The sequence below is a fragment of the Lichenostomus cassidix genome, chromosome 2 (genome assembly GCF_008360975.1).
Source record: "Lichenostomus cassidix isolate B80296 chromosome 2, HeHo_3.0, whole genome shotgun sequence".
Taxonomy (NCBI): domain Eukaryota; kingdom Metazoa; phylum Chordata; class Aves; order Passeriformes; family Meliphagidae; genus Lichenostomus; species Lichenostomus cassidix.
Window position 1 is genome coordinate 10,237,796 of NC_139482.1, and position 12,275 is coordinate 10,250,070.

The window sequence follows — 12,275 nt, forward strand, 5'->3', positions numbered from 1 at the left end:
GAGAAAGACTCAGGAGCAAAAACGGAGTGTGTTTATGGAAAATTAAGTCAATTGTATGGATCTGGTCCTGGGACAGAGGTGCTGCACCACTGTGAGGGAGGGGGGAAACCATTCCAAATTGTCCTTTCTGCCTTTCCAGGAAGGTTTGTCTAATCTTACCTGCAGTGACTGAATAGAGCTTTTCCCCCCTGAAAACTGCGGGAAGAATGACAAAGGAGGGGAGAAATTAGCAGCAGGACTAAAGTGTGGCACTCCCTGGCCAATCCCATAAGCACTAAAATGCTTCAGCAGTTTAATGTCATTTCACAGGGTAATCTCGAGGCAGCCTTGTCTGGAGACACTCACAGGCTGATTCGGCGCCCAGTGGTGCAAATCACTGAGTTGCTCTGTGAAAGCACAAGGAGAGGGAGTGATGAAGTCTTTTCTTGTACCTTTTTCCTGTGACCTTAACCCCCCAATTCCCTTCATAAACTGAATTCTGCTCAGTTGCACTGTTCTAAGTCCTTTAAAGTCCTTTGCATTTTGGTGGCAGATGAACAATCCCATAGTGTAGTGAGCCAAAATGATTTCTTTTGCATTTCCCTGATATTCTTGGGATAGAGTTATCTTTGCATCCCTCCTTGAGTGAAAAAGGGGTTATTTTCAGAATGATTCACTCTTCACTTTTGCCACAGTTTTTCAAGAAAGACCAGCAGGTGATGAGACAAATAGATGTACAATTTAGCTACTTCTGATCTCTGCCTCACCCCTTAAGTAACTGCAAAAGAAGATAAAAGAATATTTTAGGAAAGCTGCACACAGAAACCAGAGCTGAACCTGCACAGCAAATGTTCTAAATAATGAGAAAGGTTCTTCAAATGTATTTTCACTTGTTAGAGGGTCAAAGAGGTACTGGGTCAGATGAAAAAAATAGGTCTGGGGAATGCTGAGCCACCACAAGGAGTCTGTAATGCAAAGGCTCAGATGGCAGTGATGTATGATTTTGGTTTTCCAGTGTGTACCAAAGTGTCAGCGCTAGGAACAAAGATTTGGCACAAAGAAAGGATTCACATGGATTTAATACTCTTAGCTCTCAAGTTGAAACAAGAATTTGGTATTTACCTAAATCTTGTTGCCGGTAAGGACCTTTTCAATGTTTTCAATGGCAGCAAAGTCATGTTAAGAATAAACTCCTTCAACAAACCTCTAAATAGGTACAGAATACATTAATTTAGTTAGCCACTAAAACTTATGACTGGATCAGCTTTTTTCCAAAATTTGAAAATGTTCCCACAATGTTAAAAATGTTAAAAATATATATATGTGTGTGTGTGTGTGTGTGTATCCTTTTCTTCAAGCCTGATACTTTAATTAATTAATTAATACTCAAAAGGCATCTTTCTGTGACAAGGAATAGTCTCTGGTTTTTAAAACGGAGAAGCAGAAAGTCCTGTGGCTTGCAGATGCTTTGACTGGAGTCACCTCTCCATGCACATCCCTCTGGATGCAGGAGCCTGGATTCCCTCCCTCCCATCAGTGGGGACAGGCCAGACCCTTGAGAAGAAAAGTTCTCCACATCTCTTTGACACTGTTTTAAGGGGCATGAATCATCTTATGGAGCCAGTTTTCTCTGTCCAGGGAGCTTAGGAAATGGATTCAAGCTAAACACTTGTCCCCTGGGTGGGTGAAGTGGTTAAGGTGGAAATGATGCTGGAACAAAGGAGATTTTTCCTGTGCTGTGAACTCGTTGCTTGGAGGGAAACTGCTCCCTCCCCTGGGGATCTTCACTTGTTCATCTCCTCCTCACTTCTGAGGGTAAAATCTAGACAAGAACCTAGGTCTGCTCTGTTCCCAGGTGAGCATCCCCAAATCAGCTATGTTATCAAGTCTTTTTGTTCACTCTCATGCCAATGGGTTATTAAATAATGACAAATAATTTAGCTTTTTCTGTATATTGTGAAATGATATAAACATGAGACACATCCTCTGCACACAGGTGCCTGTGCCTCTTGCCAGCAGCCTGAGGGTTTATCAGTTGATAATCTCCCACTGAAACCTGAGATTTAGGAGCCAAGTTTCACTTTACCATGTGATGGTCAGGATTTTAGGAGCCTGTGGTGTCAAGGGGATGCTGTTGTTATTCCAGAAAATACTTCCCTTTACCACTGAGATCAGACTGTGAGCAAACCATTTGAATGAATAAACAGTTCACTTTAGAACCCACAGTAGAAATGTATTGTCTTACAGATGAAAGAGTTAACACTCCTAAGTGTGTGAAAAACTGGAATTTACTTGTTAAAATAAAATGAAATAAAAGCAATTAGTAGCTAACAGTGTACCATGGAGGGTAGGGCTGGGGGTAGGTGGGCTGGTGGTGCTGGGAAGGAAGGGAAATGCACCTAAAGCACTTCCCTTAGGGTATGTCAAACACAGCCTGTGCTAACACCTGAGCATGGCTTTGAGGTTGCAAGAGATGGAGGATAGCAGTTAGCTGGACAGAAAAGCAGATCAAACCTGGCAGTGTGTACCATTCTCCACATCTTTATTTTTCTTTGCAGGAGGTATTTTTTGGTAACGTTGTGTGTAAAGGCAGGAGCTGTCTCCTCTTGACTTGGATCATTTCATGGCGTTATAGGCTGTAAAGGCATCTGTTCAGGGCCAGAGGAGAATGAACAGGACCTTTTCCTTTCTGTGGCAGAACAAGACTTTAATGGTCTGGTGGAAGTAATTCTGTATTGCAAAGGAAGTTGATAAAAGAGAACATAAACTTCTCTAATAGAGGATTTAATTACCAGGAAAGCCAGGCTGAATAAAGCATTTGAGCAGAACTATTTCATTGCTGAAAAGACAATAATTATTAATCTCCCCTTTCCAAGGCCATGTCATTTATTCAGGAGGCCTTGGAGTACTAAGAAACCACATTTGTCTATGTGTGTTTATTTGTTTATATGTCTTTGAGTTGTTTGGATTTTTTTTTGTTTTGTTTTGTTTTCTGTTTGCATCCAAGAGGACTATAACTACCCTTAAAAAAAATCTCAGATTTTTTCTGTCTTTATTCAGATTTCCAACTAAAGTGGTCTATCCAGATGATCGAGTTGAAACCAGCCAAACTAATCAGGTCTCAGGGCTGGACAATAGGCACAAAGCTAATGAATCAAAAACCTTAAAAACTCTTAGATTTCTGTTTCATTCTTCAACACAAGAGTGTGGCTATCAAGGTTTAACTGCAGCAGAAGGACTTATTTATTTTATTTGAGAAACAGACACTTCTGTGAAGCCCTCTATTAGTCAATATATGAACTTCTTCATGCTTTATTCTGTTGTTTTTCCAATATATAGTTGAAAAAGAATTAACTGTGCCTGGTGGTGCTGGGGTGTACACTGTAAAGTTTTAAATGCAGTTCAGGTATTTACCCTTTAAACTTAATGAGACTAAACATGGAACCCATCCATACAGTTTGCCCTAATGACTGCTCCATAGTTTGTGTCACAGTGTGTGCCATGGTCAGGCAGCAGCAGCAACTTTTGGAGGAGGAAACAGGCTGTGAGCCTCCTGCTGTGTTCTCAGCCATGACCAAAGTGCCCAGGGCTGGGCTGAGGGACTGCCAGGCTGTGGGAAGCACCTGCAGAAAGCTCTTTACCTCCACCTTCCCAGTGTCTGCATTGGGGGTGCTCATAGCACGTCCCCTCCAGGGTCCCTCTGTGAAGAGCACTGATGCTGTTCACAGCTTTTGCCAAGTGAAGACTTTGGGTATTCACATGTTTAACACAAAAATGATAAGCTGATCATCTTGACGGGTGGAAAAAGTCACAAAGTGCTTTTCCAGTGGTGTTCTCTCCTGCCTGTTTAGGGCAGGGTTACTCTGCTGTGACCATTTCTACTGGTAAGGGAAGTGACCACTGTGTCTGGGGCCGTGGTGAGGAAGAGACCAGGGGGTTTGCTTTACCCATATCCAGTTAAAGCAGTAAAACTGATGCATGCAAATACACTGAGATTGACAAATACCCAGAATCCGTGGCTTTTTTTGCTCAAGACAAGAGTCCACATTGGCTGATGGAATTGGGTCAGCTCACAGTGACTTTTTTTCTGCACAAGCAACTTCACCCTGCCAATGTTTTCTTCTCCCCACTTCTCTTTATCCTGTCCCAATACTTAGCGACATAGATCCAAGCTGAGGAAATGCAACTGCAGCAAAGTGTTAGCTTGAGAATAGAGCTATGCATAACCCCTGCTGGGGAAGGAAACCCATGGGAGGGTCTGTGAGGGTCTGGCACTGACTTCTTCAACATGAGCAAGGAAAGAGCTGTGGGGCCAGTGAGCTGATGGGACTCCCTGTGAGCTGTCAGGCTCAATTGCATCTTGGAACCAAATCTTCACAAGGAGACAGACAGGAAATCTTTCTTGACAATTTTTGCTGTTAGTGTGTTCCTATTTTCCCAGTGGCTGCTAAAAAGCTTTGGATGTTTTGGTAACACCAGTGATCTCTACAAGGACTGGCCAAGGGAAATCATCTCAAGGCACATGCATTGTTGTTTCACACCCAACAATGCATGTGAAACTTTGTGGGGATGGTGTTGTTTGGGCTCAGTGTGAGTTTAGTTTGCTGTGACAGAATACTGATTGTTCAAAGCAAGAACAATCCAAGGCCACCCCATCAATGAAGAAGAAATCTGCAGAGATGTTCTGACCTTTAGTTCATCACTTCCATTTTCTTAAGCAGCTTTATGCAGTAAGTCCCATGCAGTGTGGGTTTGCAAAAACGTATAAATTTTTATTAGGAAAGATCTTGGAGATTAACCTGGAAGGGTCAAATTAGAGGTGCAGCCAGTTCACTCTTCTTCCAGGACAACACTGTGTCCCTTTGTGGCTTCATCTACACCAGCAGGCACATCCCTCTCTCAATACAGATGTGTGATTCCTGCAATGCATCACATCCAAACTGAATAAGAACATGTCTGTAGATTGACAGTAAGTATGTGTAAAAACACATATTAACATTCTGGAGCACAGTCCAATTGATTTCTAAGTCATAGTGAAGAATGGTCAATAAACAGTGAAAGAACAATTTTACTTGGCATTTTATTCACTTAACAGAAACATTCACTTATCAGGTATCACTGAAGTGCAATTTACAGAACTTAGCAGCAAATTCACATATGTAAATTCGGATTTATTTTCTTTTGTTGTCTTTTTTGTTTCTTTTTTTTTACAAATATTACAAATGTACATCCATTAGTACAGTATTGCCATTCACTCATGCGTGTTATGTACAGAATCTTCACTAAAGAATTACTACTGAGCAACTTTTCCTTTGCTTCAGGAAGTGCTGTATGTAGGTCATGTGTGCTTCTGGGATGGGGTCCCATCACACTGTTGTTGCACATAATGAGAAGAAATAGATATTTAAGGTCATATCCAACCAGCAGGTGCAACTCCACTGAGATCAGCTGATGCCCACTTGCAGTGGGGACTCAGTTTGGTCCCCAGTACTAAACTCATTCTGCCAGCTGAATCCACGGTTGCATTTATGTATTTCTTGCAGCAAAGGATCGTTTAATCCTGCCACACTTTTTTCTATGTCCTTAAAAATCACCAGGCATGATGCTTTGTTGTCACAGTAGCTGCAACACCAGCCTGGCGGAACTATTATGCATTAGTTGGGTTGACATCATGCCGTGGCTGGAGGGGATGGATGAGGGCAGGGAGATGTAAGAAGAGCCATTGAGGTCTGGTGTGTGCTAAATAAGGACTAACTTGGAGAGGCAAAGCAGAAGACATGCTCCCCCCTGCCCTGTGGATCTCTGCATGAGAAACATTGTCCTCCTCTCTGGTTGCCCTGTGGTTTCTCTCCCATGGTGGGAGTAGCCAGAGCCCCTGGGGCCACCACTGGCAGTGTCCCCTGCAGCCTCTTCCACACCTCCAGCCATGGGCTGACCCCTGCCTGCTGCCCCTCGGGCACATCTGCTGCCCAGGTCACACTGGAGGTCTGCAGCGACAGCTGTGTTAGAGGACAGGACCATATGCAGGTACCTGGGAGCTCCAGAAGGTACCAAAAGTATTCAAATGTTAATCAGAAGAGCTGTCAAAGTGGTCAAAGTATTGACAAAGTGGTTACCACAAAGTGTTTCCATTATTGAAAAGTCTCAAGTTTTTGGTTTTTTTTCTTTCCTTTTTTTTTTTTCTTTTTTTAAGCTATTTCTACTCTAAGGATATTTTAAATATTTTTGGTAGTTAATATGGAATGTATTATTTTGCTGAAAAGGTTTCTGGAAGGGGAGAGCTTTGTTTTATCTAATTTAAAAACTAGTTTATCACAATTGTTTTTATACAAGACACTATAGATACATCTTGTAGTTTATAATCTAAAAATAAAATCTCATCAAAATACTGTAGCTATTCTATTGTGGGCATCAATAAACAATGTATTTACTGTATATGGCTCTCCAAACATGATAAACCCTATACAAAGAGCACCTATCTTTATTGATAGGAACAGTTTCCTGTGTAAAGGAAATTACATGGAAAAATATGAGCCTTGTGTTGTTTGAAAAGTAACTCAGCTTGACAGTTCTGAGAAAATACCAAGACAATTATCACAAATCAGTAGCAGCATGTTATATACAGATTTAAAGAGAATCACAGGAATAAAAAGAAAACAATAGTTATATACCCGCAAATCCTGTCATCTAAAAACCCAGAAACTTAGAGAAATGTACAGGGCGTTGGAAGGTTGGTTTTGCAGTGGGACTATCAAAGCTCAGTTCTCCCATGACTGTATCTTTTGCATCCTGATGAAGTTTGGGATGGTTCAAAGATGAGAGCGTATCAGACCCAGCCCAGTTATGAAGAAAATATTTAAATGTTGGGTGATGCTTGTCTCCTAAGTGAAAAGAGCCATCTGCTTTTCAGGCTGCAGATGAGCATGAATAATAATAATACCACTTGGCATTTACACAGAGCTAGAATCTGAAAGTTCATGCATTGAGTAAGACCTTACCCAAACCTGTGGTTGCATCCGCTGTGCTTATGTCAGCTGGACTGTGTGGAGAGGTAAAACTCACTGCAAGAGTGACAAAATCTGACTTTCACTGTTGCATATGACCAGAGCATTTTGATCCTGCCAAGTTCCTTAGATGTGAAGCATTTATTATTATCCCCATTTGACAGGTGGAGAAACTGAGGCAGGGAAGAGCCAAGTATCAAATGTGCTCTCATTTGGGGATGTCTTATTTGTGGGTACCAAATTCAGTGATTGTTCAGATGCATGGAGCATCCTGAGCTCACACCCTCTCAATTCAGAGCTGTGGGTCATCAGAAGCTTGGAGATCTGAGGCTCTGGGTCCTGGCTGCAGCCTGCTTGATTTTAGGTGGCTTACTGAAGACCTAGAGCCAGGAGCATGGTCACACTGGTCCTCACTAGCAGCCCCTGCAGTGCAGTGCATCTCTGCAGGCAGCACAGGGGTGAATTGCCCCCTTGACAAGGCTCTGCATCCTGGCTGGTGTCTAAAAGGCATGTGTGATGAACTGGGCCCAGACAAGTAAAATTTGCAGCATGCAAATTGTGAGTAGAGTTGAAGATTTGGTGGAAGGTGGTTTGTCCAAGGTGTCAGAGGGAATAAGGGTAAAAACCAGGGGCATCCTGATGCCTGGCTTTGTGCTCAGAGCCAGCAGTGAAAAATCAGTTTAAAAATGCTGCATTTCTTTGAGGTCCAAATTTTTTTCACAGATTTAGGCAGCTGACAGGATGATTTTTGCATAGAGGTTAGAAACCTTTTTTTGTGGATGATTATGGATGCTCTGAGACCTGCTGTCATGCTGTGTGCCTGGGGTACTTCCATCTCTGCTCACTATTTTCCATTATTCAGTGATGACTTTGCACTGATTGTGTGAGGGAAAACAAAGCTCTATTTTGGATCAGACAGGTGGCCCACTAACACCTCAAATCAGTAATAACCAACAGCAATAAACAATAAAAAGCAGAATCTTGGTGGGGGTGGCATTATAATTTGGGCAGGTACATTCTTGGGAAGGGATCATGAAAAAGCAATTTTCTAAGGTTGAGTTCAGTGCATCAGACACATTTCTACTTATGTATTTCCAATACAGAATTAAAATCAAATATTCCCATGGAGATTGCTATTAAATGTCAAACTGCTCACACGTCCTGCCTCGCCTTCTCTCCAGTTGGTTTGATCCAGTCGTGTAGAAAAGGTGTGGAGTGATTTACACAGTTAGTAGGAACTGATCTTGCTCTGGGGGTTTCTTCACCCAGGTGCCCAGGCCAGTTTTCTGAAATGCTTTAAACAGCTGCTGCTTAACAGACTGGTACGTCTGAGCCACCAGCTTTGCCTCGCTGTACACTGATGGCATCTCTCCATGGCTTGGTACTCGTGTGCTCAGCTGCAGAACAAAAATCAGGGAAGGGGAAAATAAATAAATAAATAAACCAACCTATGAGCCAAAAGAAACAGGAGACTTCAGTAGCTGTATAATCTTCCTGTCCACATTTCATAAGCAACAAACAATCACTCTGCTCTGTGTGTTTGCTTTTGGTATAACAACTAAAAAAAACCAGGGGAGCAATAAATGCTGGTGACATGGTTTTGAGCCATTGTGAGTAGGAAAGGGGTGAACAGCTCTGCCTTGGAGTAGGAATAGGCAGTAGCAACTCTGGGTGTGTTCTACAAAGGCAGAATGCTACTTCTCAGTTAAGATAGTTTTTAGGGATGAAAATGAAAAAAAATTGTTTCTTTACTTCCAAGTAAAGCCAAGAGACAGAAAAAGAATGGATGCCATCCACAACCTCTCATTTCCCCTCTGTAGTCTGTTATTGTTGGAAATGCTGTGAAATATATCCAGGACAGGGCAGAAGTCAGGCATCAGGGTTTGTGTGGGAAATCTGAGTGCCTTGTTGGAACACTGGAGCCACCCACCAGGAGCTACCTCGAGCAACGTCACATGTCCAGTGTCCCTGGAAGGACATGCAAGAGGGAGCACACTTTGCTCTGCAGAAAGACAAAAGAAATTCCTCTGACCTGCCCAAGTCTCTGGTTTGGTCTGCCAAACCAGAAGTGAGGATTTGATGTTATACAAAAGAAACCAAAATCTGAAAAATGCCTTAGAACAAGCAGTTGGGTGAATGCCCAGTGCTTCCAAGACAGGGGAATAGCACCCTGTAGGGAAAGGCACCCTCAAGGCACAGCCTGGAGAGCAAACAGCTCTCTTTTCCTTGTCTCTAAACAGGAGACATGCTGAGAGACAGATGAAAGGAGAAGGTGAAGGTGCAGCCTGCAATGAGCTGCTCCTGTCTGCGTGTGCCAGCACTCCATGGGGCCGTACTGGCTGGAGCTCTACTGGCCCAGCCAGCGAGGGAGGGTGACCTTGCCAGCCTGGCTGTCAGTGAGCCACAAGCTGGCCTGGCAGCAGTGGCTTCTCTCTGGCTGCCTCTTTGTTCCCTTTGTTTCCCAGGGGTGGAGAGTGATGACATTATCAAATCCCTGGTTTTGTCAAGAGCAAAGTGCCCTGCTCAGATACAAGTTACTCTCTCCTGCTCACTACAGCCTCATCCTTGGTGTGACCCAGATGCAGTCCGGCTCTCTCAGCCATAGTTCACCTCAATTTTTTTGCTGTGAGGACCCCTCCATTCTGGGGGTGGCAGGAGTGCTTCCTGCCTCACTTCCCACCTGCTGTGAAGGAACTAGACTGGGACCTGTGTCACCAAACTGTGACCGAGCCCTAGGCACAAAGCCCAGGTTGGTCTCTTCTGCTCCCCAAAAAGCTCAGGGTCCCCCCTAGCACTGATCAGGCCATGGCCAGGAATAGACTGAGTCCCACCATGCTCCTTGCTCTGTGGTGTCCTGCAGAGCAGAACAGCCCCTTTGGGCTTGTCCTCAAACTTGCCCACCCTGCCAGCTCCTTGGCCTTCCCTAATGACTCTGTGGGTGGAAGTATCTCCAGACTTCCCCGCCATCACTCTGTCTTGCTTGTTTCCACTCATTTCTGAATGGGAAAGAAGTTTTAGCACTTAATAAAATAATTTTTTTTCTCGTCTTCGTTTTCTCTCACTGCAGAACAGCGACTGACAAGGCTCCCCGTGCAGCAGGCCTACCTTGCCGTGCAGCTTGGCCCAGCGCGTGAAGAACATGTGCTTGCAGAGCCGCGAGGGACTCCCGCAGGTCCTCTTCCCCGTGGTGGCATTGATGACCTCCAGGTCTGTGTTCCCCACAATCCAGTTCACACTGAAGCTGGGAGACTTTCCAGGCTGCCGGGCGTCAGCGTGGCTCACCCCTGGAGAAGAGAGGGACACCAGTGAGCTCCAGTGCTCCTCCAGAGGCTGCTCACGCTGGTGGGTTGTTGTGGCACAGGAGACACCCCCAGCAACCTGCTGGCATTGTGCTCTTGTCACCATTGGTAATATTACCAGACCAAGCACCTTGGAAAGATGTAACTTAGCAATTCCTGCAGATTGTTTTCCAGCTTGCAGGCAAACCTTTCATTAGCCTAAGGAAAGCCTTTGGACTGTAGTGTGAGCTGTTGACAGCATTGCGACAGTTGCTGAGTGAAACCTTTCAGAAATGCTTTAATTGGATAACAGGTTTTTAAAAGGAGCTAAGCGGTAAAGTGCTTTGGCCATGAATTCCTTCAGGTGAGCTTTCCACAGTCCAGAATATTTATCTGCTATGAACTCCTGGGCTCTTTGCTGTGAGAGGATGCCTAGATCCCAGAGGATAAGAAAATACAAAACAATACACTTCATCATCACAGAGAGATTATTAGATCCAAGTTAATAATGACCTTGTAGACATCAGACCTAAACAGAATGCTTGGTCTTCACCTTGTGTCTGTCTGCAAGATTCCTACCCTGTATTGGAGCACCAATTTCTTCAACAACTAGTTAGTGTCCTAACAGTGATATTTTGGACATCTTTAAGCGGAATGAATCATATGTAGTTTTAGACAGCTACAATAATGATGTTTACAGTCACCTGGGATGACTGCATGACCTTAGTGTCATTCACATGGCCAGTTCTGGACATCTGAGACATATACTGAGCCACTGCCTTCATGGGTGAAATCTCCCTTGGCTCTAAATGCAGACCAGGGCTATAAGGTCAGGTGTGGGTGTGTACATGAGTTATTTTTAATCAGGTAAATTCCTGTCTCTTTTTAACCATTTAGTGTAGCTCAACCTTTCCATGACTGCTGTCGCTTTTTCATTTATTTTACCGGAAACAGGAGAAGGATTAGTCTTTCCAAGAAAATAAGAGGAATAAAGAGAGTGGTTGGTTTATTTTCCAGCACAGTACAAATGCAAACAAGTGAGCTCTGCCTTGCCCTGCTCATTAGTGCTTTTGTAGCAAAGAGTCAATGCTGGGAGCTTCCAAGGCTGGGAAAGACCCAGTGACCTGAAGCAGTCTGAATATTTTTGAAAACATGGACATTGGATAATGTGCCTGGATCCAGCTGTTGAGCCCCTCTCTGCTAATTTGCCTGCAAACCTGGACAACAAAAGCCGCGATGGTGAGCAGCAGGTGGGGACTGGTAGGCAGGAGCTGCCTGGAAAAGCCATGCCAGCACAGCCCAGTGCCAGGACAGGTCTCTGCTTCCAAATGGCAGCTCCTGCTGGAGCCTCTGCCTGCAGCAGCTCCAGCGACAGCTCATGGTTTGCACTGCTTTCATTGCTGCTGGGTGGAGGGCAGCAGAGAAAGGTCCTTTGCATTTTCTGCTGAGAGGGTTTCAAAGAATTTTGCAGAGAGCGAGAAGTACCAATATGGGCTGTTCAGAGAGAAGGAGATTAAAGAAAAGAGATCAAAGCCCCTCCTTTCCAAAGTGCCCGTTTTTGCCCAGGATCTCATTTTCGAAACAGATGCACGCCATGAGCATCTGCTGGTCTGAGGCAGGATGGGAGGAGATGGGAGCTGGTGGGAATGCAGCATCTGTCCCTAAATGTGTTGAGCTTGGAAAGCTCCTGAGAGACACCTCGGGAGCAGTGGAGGGTTGTGCAGGGTCTGTCTGCCAGGATGCTGCCTCCGTAGGCAGCTGCTGCATCCTGCCTGGAGCCTCTCAGCATCATGGAAAACACTGCCAGGGAAGGACATGCCCCCTCTCTCCTCTGTGCCCTCTGCCCTGGGAGGGAGCTGCAAGAGCCAGATGGAACTCAGCATGCACAGAGAGAGAAAGGTGGCTATTGAAGGGAAAAAATTATATGGCAAACTCACTTTGTGCTGGTGACAAAGCTGTAACTGCAGAAATCATCTCAGTCACTGGGACTGAATTCGCTACCGTGTGTAGAAGA

At 44.4% G+C, this 12,275-nt stretch overlaps 1 protein-coding gene across 1 annotated transcript in view; it reads right to left on the reverse strand.

Moving 5' to 3' along the window:
- Positions 1 to 5,041: 5,041 nt before the first annotated feature.
- ADARB2 (adenosine deaminase RNA specific B2 (inactive)) overlaps positions 5,042 to 12,275 on the reverse strand; it is a 301,734-nt gene continuing 294,500 nt past the window's right edge. Inside the window, exons 9-10 of the mRNA XM_085050330.1 lie at positions 10,089 to 10,267; positions 5,042 to 8,380 (exon numbers count right to left, since the gene is read on the reverse strand). Of these exons, the coding sequence (XP_084906456.1) occupies positions 8,204 to 8,380; positions 10,089 to 10,267 (356 nt within the window). The 3' untranslated portion in view covers positions 5,042 to 8,203. The remainder of the gene's footprint in view (positions 8,381 to 10,088; positions 10,268 to 12,275) is intronic.